Source organism: Vidua chalybeata, chromosome 2 (assembly GCF_026979565.1).
Source record: "Vidua chalybeata isolate OUT-0048 chromosome 2, bVidCha1 merged haplotype, whole genome shotgun sequence".
In the NCBI taxonomy this organism is placed as follows: Eukaryota; Metazoa; Chordata; class Aves; order Passeriformes; family Viduidae; genus Vidua; species Vidua chalybeata.
In genome coordinates this window covers 71,299,305-71,309,137 of record NC_071531.1, presented here as the reverse complement: position 1 = coordinate 71,309,137, position 9,833 = coordinate 71,299,305, and the positions used below count along the sequence as shown (strand labels likewise).

General features: G+C 51.6%; 1 protein-coding gene across 1 annotated transcript; it reads left to right on the top strand.

The window, feature by feature from the left end:
• Positions 1-669: 669 nt before the first annotated feature.
• Positions 670-8,668, top strand: TRIM45 (tripartite motif containing 45). Its single transcript, XM_053935898.1, has 6 exons — positions 670-1,334; positions 3,504-4,237; positions 5,227-5,356; positions 7,116-7,230; positions 7,451-7,577; positions 8,341-8,668. Exons 1-6 carry the CDS (start codon positions 1,009-1,011, stop codon positions 8,490-8,492), a joined length of 1,584 nt encoding a protein of 527 aa, XP_053791873.1. The 5' UTR covers positions 670-1,008; the 3' UTR covers positions 8,493-8,668.
• Positions 8,669-9,833: the final 1,165 nt, after the last annotated feature.

The following is a 9,833-nucleotide window of genomic DNA, read 5'->3' as shown; positions in this document are numbered from 1 at the left end:
TAAGTATTTACTGCTCTGTAAATGGACTCTGGTTCTAAAAAACAAAAACCTGACTGGAGGTGTTCCTAGTTGTTGGTTTTTGACTTAGGGAACTGAAACTCCAGAAGTCTCAAATGCTCTTCACATTACATTGTATTCAAAATGGCTAGCAGGATGGGACAGGTAAGATACTGAATGTCCTGGGCAAACTAATGGAGAGACTGGTAAAAAGTTCAGTTATTAAAGGCTGAATGTGGTACTCTAAAGGACACTTTACAGAAACGAGGTTTTTCAAACCAAGGAAAATTGATTTCAGTCTTTAATAGCTTACACATCAGACTGATAAAGACAACCGTGTAGATGCCATCAAAGTCCAAGGGACATCATGACTGACGTTGGGCTTTCCAAGCCTGCCTTTTGCAGTATTCCTAATTCCCAGGTGCAGTGAAGGAAGGCAGCCACCAGCCCGTCCCGGTGGGCAGTCGCAGGGAAGCCCTGCCGCCTGGCACCGTCTCAGTTAAAGTTTCACCGCTCTCGCTCAGCTGTGCGGCGAGTTCTCCAGTGATCCGAAGGAAAAACTACCAAGGCCTGAAGGCATCCAGCAGACCGACAAAGAGGCTGCAGAGGCCAGTCAGGCGGTAAACCTGGAGATTTGGAACTGGAAGAAGTGGAAACATGATCTGCCAGCGGTTGGGTGGGAAGGGGCCGTTTCCCACACAACCGGCGGAGACAACCCCGCAGGTCCCAGAGGAGGGGAGAGCGGGCCCGTCCCTCCGCGCCTCGGTGAGGGGGACGAGGACAAAGGGGGCCGCCAGATCCCCTCCGGCCGCCTTCGCCGGAGGAGGAGTGGCGGGGTAGGCAAGAGCAGGGTCCCCTGGCAGCCCCCGCCCCTCACAGCGCGGCCCCCGCGCTCCTCACGGGGCGGGCGGCGCCGGGGCGGAGAACGGCCCCGTGGTGGGGGGCGGCGCGAGGCGCTCCCCACGGGAATGCTCGGCGGAGCGTCCGTGAGGGGCCGCGCGGGCTGCCGGCATGTCGGGACCGCGCTGCCCGCAGTGCGCCCAGCCCTGCGTGTCGCCGCGGCTGCTGCCCTGCCTGCACTCGCTGTGCGAGCCCTGCCTGCGGCGGCTCGGGCCGCCGGAGGGGCCGCCGGGCGCCGCTCGCCCCGTCCTGTGCCCGGTGTGCGACGCCGAGCTGTCGCTGCCGGCCGGCGGCGTGGGGCAGCTGCCCCCCGACTGCCTGGCCGGGAGCCGCGGCCGGGCCGCGGCCGGGTGCGACCTCTGCGCCGACGGGGCGGCGGCCGGGCGGTGCCTGACCTGCGGCCTCCGCCTCTGCCGCTTCTGCTGCAGGGCGCACAGGTGAGGGGCGGCCCGGGCGGGGACACCGGGACACCGCGGCTGGGGGGCGGCGGGAGGGCGCAGCGGGCAGGGACCCGCTCAGGGCGAGCCAGAGCAAGAACTGGCGTGTCTCCCGGTTTTTACCCGCCACTCACCAGCCCTGCCCAGAGGATGCCCGCAGGATGCTCTGTACTCGGGTGGGGGACAAGCGAGCTGCTAGCATAGAATCATAGAATATCTGGAGTTGGAAGGGACCCACAAGGATCATGGAGTCCAAGTCCTGGTCCAAGACAGCCGCAGGAATCCCATGTGCCTGTGAGTGTTGTCCAAACACTACTTGAACTTCCTGGGAATAGGTCCATCAGCCATGTTATTGGCCATTGAGTCCAAAATCAAGCCACCATTTGCCTGTAGTGGTGTCCACATGCTGGTTAGCATCTCAGTTTAGTGTCACTGGGCAACAGCTATGGGTATGGGCAGCTACTAGCAGGACAAGAGACTCACATGCTGTACTGTCCCACTTTGGAAAAGACACATCTCCCAAAGGAAAAGGGGAACGTTAAGTCGCTGCTCTGCCTGTCTCCACCTCCAGGGCCATTTACTGTGTGTATGTGTCAAGGCACCCTTAGGCAAACTGAAAGTCCTGTGGAAGTGCTGCCTAGTGTGGTTGCGACCTGCTGATGATCAACCCATGTGCTTGCCTGACACATGCTATAGAATTATTGCAGAAACAAAAGGTAACTGCAGCAGAGTTAGGAGTTAAAGAGGAGAGGAGTGCAGTGGCCTGTAAGCCAGGCAGAGGACAGTCAGCACTACAGAAGAAAAGTGATGTAAAGCCTGAATGGACTTCTGAAGCAAGGAGGTGACAGGCAGGGTTGGAAAAAACACCCAACAGCACAAGTGAGGGAAGCCTCATCCTGGGTTAAGCAACTCAGCCTATTCCCTCCACATTTGGTGCTCCTTTCTGCTTGATTAGCAAATTCTTTCCCCAGAAGGAACTGAGACGTATTCCTCCCTGCCCTGCCCCCCTGCACATACTGGTGCCTGTGGGGAAATGGTTTAGGCTCTTAGTTACCTTTCCACTCCGAGTGTAATTTTCTGCATACCATTCCGATTAGCTAATGCCTCATACCCCATGGAGCTGCTGAAGAGTGATAAGATACCTTGAATAGCAGCCTGCTGCTCTGCCAGGGATAATTGCAGAAGGGTGAAAGCTGCAGAAAATTTGTCCCTGTGACCCACTTCCTATAGTATTTACTGCTATAATTTTTTCACCCCACTGGCATCTATAGACTTTCACTTGATTTAGTTGATGTCAGAGCAAAACAAGGGCTAAGAAAAAACATTTTGAAAGGATTTCCTGGTGTTGTAGGGAAGGTTTCTATCATTCTGAGTGCCATGGTTGTGCTCCTTGGAACAAGTGAGAGAGATTTTAGGCTGAAGTCACTGGAAGGCAATACTAGAAAGCTTTGAAAATGTAGTGGGTCTAAGGGAGATTAGTGGGAAGCAAAAGGAGAAGCATAAGAGCCTGTGGTGAGGTTGCTTTGTGTTACCAGAGCAACTCTGCAGAGCTTGGTCCTTGGAGTATGTCTTTGGTTATGGCTTGGAGTTCCTGTTGCAGCTGCCACAAGTCATTAGTGCAGGAGACAAGTAAGGAGGGGGGGGGGGTTACATCCTTCTCAATAACTAACTCCCACTGTCCAAAATAGTAGAGAATGGAAATATTCTAGTGCTGCCCTGTGACATGGTAGATATCTGGGTTATAACAAGTTTTTTGTGTCCCATCCTTGGTCTCTTCTGAGCAGGACCTAACCTGGCAAGCAGAAGGAAGCCAAGTTTGACTTTTGGAATATTAAATGTTTTACTGTTTGACTGTCTTCTAGCAGTGGCCTGAACTAGATTTTCCCCTAAGGGATATTAGAGCTCACTTGCCTTGTGTCTGAAATCCGTGCTGACTATACAGTCAGGAAGGCTCCAGGAGCCTGGGAGCAGCCCCTAATGAGCTCTTCCTTTGTGTGGAGCCTAGTTCTCAGGAGAGCACAAGTCCTTTTGGGGAATTTCAATGGAGACAGGAAGGAGCAGTGCACACTATGGCTTGCAGCCCATTGCAAATAGGCATTTGCAGAGGGTCTCAGTTTTTGTATTTTGTAGCCAACATGCATAAAGTGATTGGTGTTTGCTCCTGCTCAGGAGACAGAAGAAAACGGCCTCTCATGCTGTGACAGAGCTGGAGAACACCAAGGATTGCAGCCAGGCCAGGAAGCCTCTCCTGTGCCCCTCCCATCCCACGGAGGAGCTGCAGCTGTTCTGCGAGCAGTGTGACCAGCCCGTGTGCCGGGACTGCGTTCTGGGCAGACACCGTCAGCACCCCTGTGACTTCACCGGCAATGTCATCCACAGGCACGGGGACACCCTGCGGGAGCTGCTGAAGAGCAGCCAGCAGCACATGGACACCCTGGAGGATGTGCTGAGCCAGGTCGATGAGATGGGCAGTGCTGTCCGCAGTCGCGCAGAGGCTGTGGCTACAGAGATCTGCCTGTTTGCCAGGGGCTACGTGAAAGCGATTGAAGAGCACCGGGACCGGCTGCTGAAACAGCTGGAGTACTTGAAGGTGCAGAAGGAAAACCTGCTGCACTTGCAGAAGGCCCAGCTGCAGCAACTGCTGCTGGACATGAGGACAGGCGTGGAGTTCACGGAGCACTTGCTGATGAGCGGCTCAGATGTGGAGATCCTCGTCACCAAAGGGATGGTGTCCAGCCGTCTGACAAAGCTCAACAGCATTGCTTACAGCACCCACCCCAGTGTGGATGACAGGATCCAGTTCTCCCCCCACGAGAGGGCAGGGCAATGTTGTGGCTATGAAGTTTTTGGGGCCATTCTCAATAAAGTGGTCGATCCAGCCAGATGTACCCTGCATGGGGAAGGTAATGGGGTGCTGTACAGCAGCTGAATGGGAGTGCACCGCTCCCTGAAGTCACCCCTCTGCTCTCTGTACCTACATGATGTGCAGCTTCTGGCACTGTTGGCTCCCTGCTGTCCAGGTGTTGACCAGGGGCAGAGGTAGAGCCCCAGCAGAAGTTGCATTGCCTGCTTATGGGAGCTGTACTGGGCAGGGAGCCAGGCAGCTTTTCTTATCCAGGTGTGCAGAGCATATGGCACTGCCCTCCACAGCATCACCAGCCTCAGCATGGGGCTGAGGCGCAAGGAAGGCTCACTCGGGGGATGGGAACGGCACCTGCAATAGCAGGATGTGATGATTAGCTGGTGGTCCAAGCTGTTCTGCAGCATGAGCCCAGGCAGATCCCCTTTGTGGCTGATTAAGTTTTTCCCATTACAGCTTCTGCTGAGATTGGTATAGGAATACCTGGCAATATCTTGATGGTTTTATGGATATTTGCTCACTAAGGACTTGGAGCTGGGCCAAGCAAACAGATAATGTTCAGACCATCCCACAGAGCAAAGCCAGCTCTGGTCAGTAATGGTTTGTGCAGGGCAAATGAGACAGACCCAGAGCTTGTTTGATCCCTTCCATACCAAACTGTAGGTGTTGAGTTCTCTGGGGCACAGTGGGTTGCTGTTCCTTCTTCCTCTGGATTGCGTGGTGCATCTTGAGGCCTTCTGGGAACGTGTGTAGCTGGGCTTAGAGCGACAGGCAAAAAGACTCCCCGTGGTCTGTACAGATCTCTGGGCTAAACCTGCCAGACATCTTTCAGAACCTATGGCTTCTACTCTCTCCTGATACCTAGTCAAAGTACCTGTGAGTGGAAGGACCTGTACACCCAGAAGCAAAGTCCTGGCTGTGCTCTGATGGGGCTGCAATTCTGCAAAATAGATGGGAGGTGGCAGTTATAGCTTGACTTGAATCCTTTGTAGTTCTGTGTCTTTCTGGTTTGGTGTTTGTTTTTCTTCCCAGATCTCCACAGTGCCCGTCAGAACCAGCTGAGTAGCTTTACCCTACTGTGCAAGGACACTACAGGGGAGCGCATGGGGCGGGGAGGAGAGGCTGTGTGGGTCACCATCACCCACAAGGACAAGATGGACTGGTGGGTATTTCACCCAAGAAATCCCTGGCTTAGCCTTTCTGCCTCCCTTATCCTGGCTCCCTGCTTGCTTAGGTGGGTGGATGTGCTTCAGCATGTGGGTCAGAATCTGTAGAGGAAAAGGCACTACTCTTTTTCCCACAGTGCTTCCTAGTGGTTGTGTTTGGCTGGACAGTGATTGCTGAGATTTGTATTAAGTCTGAGTGATTTGGGCTTCTTAAGGGATTCAACTCCTTGTGTGTGCTGCTAGGCACAGTCAGAGGAAGCTGTTGTTCCTTGTCACTCCTCCCAGCAGACACCTGGGGCTCCTGCTTTTTTTAATGCCTAATCAGCATAAGTCATTGCAACCCCTGTATGACAGTCACAAGTCAGGCAGAGAGTTCACCAACCCTATGAGCCTCTGACAGCTAATAGAAGTGCCTTCTTCATGTTCTGGTGAAAGAATCTGTGTTGTGCTTTCATCCTTTTTCCTGTAGTTGCAAGCACTGAGTACTTTAAAATGTTTGAAGGTTTTCTAGCAAAACCAGAAAAGGCTGCACTTGAGCTCCTCAGTGTTTCCACAAGGAAAATGGCCCACCAGAAAAAAATTATAAACCAAACCACACTTGTCACTAAAGAGTAGCCAGGCACAAAAGCAGACCCAGTTGGGGATTAGTCCTTAAGAAAAAATATCTGCTGTTTTATAGTAGCTGGAACCAGATGCCAGCATTAATTTGTTCCAGGAGACTCATGATGGGATGACCTGATAAAAAAAAGGGACAGGATGCTAAAACCCTTTGCTGTGTTGGCAAAGCACACAGAAGCAGTGCTATCAGTAGAGCATCATTGTCCAAGAATATTGTTCCAATGTACTTTCCTTCCATAAGTGCACCTATAATGTAGGAAGGTGCCTGAGGGGTTTCTGGATTTCTCTTGGTGGGGTTGAGGTCGCTGTGGCCATGTTAAGTCAGTTTCTTGCTCTTGCCTGTATGCAGTTGCTACATGGGTTGCTGAAAGCTGTCTGGCTTTGCTTTGAGGCACAACAGCTGTAGAAGAGCATGAAGTATCACCACACAGTTCATGGTAGGAAATTATGTAGGCAGCTGTACTGATGTGAGGTGTTGTGGGTGGGGAATACAGATTATAAACTGTCATGTCATGGGGCCCAAGAGACTAATTAGTGGGGATTAACAAGAACACCTTCCTCTATACAGAGCTGCCTGATAATTGTCTGTGAAAAGCTTTCCATCTTCCTGTGGAGCAGGCAATTTATCCTGGAGTAACCAGCTGAGGCTTTCTCTCTAGCACTCTGTTCACCAGGATTCCCTGTGAAACACAAAGAGCTCCACTACAAGAAGGGAGAGTTTACCAGCAGGGACCTATAACTTCTCAGCACTGAAGGGAAAAGTTGAGGTCCGTGCAGTTGGGACAGTGGTTAAAGTGATTCAAGCCTACCCTATTATATCCTGTCTTCTTAATGAGTTTTTTCTGGAGGTAACTGCTTGCTGAAGCTGTGAATTTACTCCCTTTCTGTGGGCTCTTATCTGATGGGATAATCTGACTTGTAAGTGTGCTGTGTGTCATCTGCCTTTTCGGTGTGCAGGTTGCTACAAATCCTTGCAGTGCAACTGGCTTTGTGTGACTTCCTTTGTATGGTAATTGCAGCTTCCCAGTAGCAGGGGTGTGTGAAAACCACTCTAAGCCAATCTAGGCCAAACTGGTTTACATTTAAAGCAATTTTCTGACAGTCACTGACCTCTTGGGTTCTCTCCACTGTTCACAGTGCAGTCAAGCCAACAGTATGTGACAATGGTGATGGGACCTACTGTATTTCCTACAACCCTGAGGAGCCAGGCTTGTATGCTGTCTGCGTCTGTGTGAAAGGGCAACATGTGCAGGTAGCATTTCTTGTTTCTCTTGCACTGCTTCTTCTTTACCTACTTTTCTTTTCTTAGGTATTTGTTTCAAATCTGTCTAAGGATTATTTCTACCACATAGCAGTTTAAGGCTGTGCTTATTGATCTGTGACTGACAGGGTCACCCAGATGGTGTCTGAGAATGCAGACACGTCTGACAGCACCCACTGCAGCAGCCTCTCTGTTTGTTTGTCCTCTGCAGGGTTCTCCCTTTACTCTGCTGGTGAAGCACAAGTTCCGTGAGCACCAGGGGGTGTTTCACTGCTGCACGTTCTGCTCCAGCGGAGGCCAGAAAGCCGCTCGCTGTGCCTGTGGTGGGACCATGCCAGGTGGGTGCTCAGCTCTCCCCATGCTGCTGGCATCAGGAGGATTTGTTGCACTAGATCCTCCCTAGTGGATAGAGGTGTGAGGAGATACTCTCACCCAACTCCCACCTCGGACAAGCACCAGGAATGTGGTGAACTGTGCATACACATGTTCTGATGGGATGACTGCAGCAGGGAGAAATGCAGCAGGACAGACGAAGGGGCTTTATGGCACATCCCATAGACAGAGACCTGAGGCAGCTCTCCAGGAGATCTTTCAGTCCTTCTGAGTGAGGCTGAGCAGCAATGCACCTACAGTGTTCCTGATCCAGTGCTGGCATGTTGGGAGCTTGTGGGCCGTGTCACACTCTGGACAAGTCTCACTCCATGTTTAGGACAAGCGTTCAACTCCCTTACTTGTTTAATCCAAACATCTTCCCTGTCCCTCACCTGCAGGTGTCATCATGTGTTTTTTGTGTTTTTAGGATAGAGCTGACCTCTTCTTTTTTCTGTGCTTGATCTGTATCTTTGGCCACAGACACAAGCAACTGGCATGGGGTTCTGGATGCCTATGTATTGATTTATTCAACAGGCAAGGGGACGGAAATCATCAGCTTTCACCAGCTATTGAGATGAGTTGTTCTTTATGGAGCCCTGGCAATTTTAGCTTTGAATATGCTGTGTTCTCATCAGCACATTTTAGAGAAGTCCTGGGGCCAAAGCCTGTAGCACACTGGGATTTTCTGGCTCACTTTGGGTTGAGCTGCTAGTGCCTCTTCTCTTGCAGGTGGGTACCAAGGCTGTGGCCACGGACACAAAGGTCACCCTGGCTGCCACCACTGGTCATGCTGTGGACAAGTGAAGGAGAGCTCAGAGTGTTTGTGTGGGCCACCCAGCGACACCTCACAGAGGAGTTTGCTCAGGACAGTGGCACTCTGAGCAACCAGGTGAGCTCCTGGGAGTCCAGGGTGCTGCTGGCTGCTCCAGGAGCATAAATGATCCATGAGGATCCATATGATCAATCCTTGCTCAGCCTTGCTGCCAGCAAACAGCTTGATGGGTGTGAGTTGAGAGATGGGGGATGAGGGAAAATAAAAACTGTGCCTTATGTTCCATCCAGGGGTGTGTATGCAAAATTATTTTGTGCTCACACAAGAGCAAATTCTGGGAATTGTACTGCTGCCTACACTTCTGAGGACTTGAGGCCTATGGGGACATGCTCTAAGGGGAAACTAAGTCTGAGCAGTTACCTCACGGGAGGGTCAAGAGATGTCCTATTCTGCAGGGTCAACAGCCTCTGCTGTCCTTCTTGATGAGGTTAAAACTGCTCATTGAGGCCCATTTCAAAGGGTTTGTGATCATGCCTTGGAAAGGCTTGGCAACCTGAATATGGCTTCTGGCTCCCTATTGAATATGCATCTGGATTCCAGGCTTGGATGTGTGCATATAGCACAGTCATGCTTTTGGGAACTGCTCTTTGTTTGTAACTCCTACACTTCCTCGAGGTAAACTGTAGTCTCATTGTACTCTGCCTGCAAAGTAGGGGCAATGAGAGATAGTAATGTATCTGCAGGAAGGCCCAGAAAACCTCCTGGCACTGATAGGAGCAGGAATCGGAGTATCATTCACCTGGTCTTTTTGTTCTCCATGGAGATGATGTGGGACACAGTGCTGCTGGGGATGATAGGGGAGCCAGGGCAGTGCCCAGCTCACCAAGGGAACATCTGGGGGCATTTTGAGCATCAGTAGGAGTCACAGACACAAGTTTGCAATTGTCTGTCCAGAACTGGAGCACAGGAGATGGAACACAGCAAAACTCCTGGATTTGGTTTGTGCAATCTTGGCAAGGCATTTACCAACCCATAGTTGGGGAAATGGCATCTGTGATGAGGAAGAAGAGGCACTTCCCTGGAAGGGCAATTGCCACCCATCTTGCCTGCTTGCCTGGGTGAAGCAGACACCCCAAATACCTTCCTTTACAAAACACATTTCTGTCATTGAGGCTGGGAACACCACTGCCTTGAGGGTAACCTTGCCAGTAGGTGTGTGTGGCTAGGGGCTCCTAATTCTGCCTGAGGAGCTGGGCAGTAAGGTCCCACTGTTGGTCACTCAGGGAGAGGAATGCTGCTCCACTGTCAACAGCAAGGACTGGGTCTTGCTTTCTGCATTATGGCAGCTGGCTTGGAAACAGTAGAAACCTGCACTGTCTGTGTGCTTGCTCAGCCTTAGAAGTCTCTCATTTGTTGTTTGTTCCTCTTAAAAAGCTAGTTTTGGAACTTC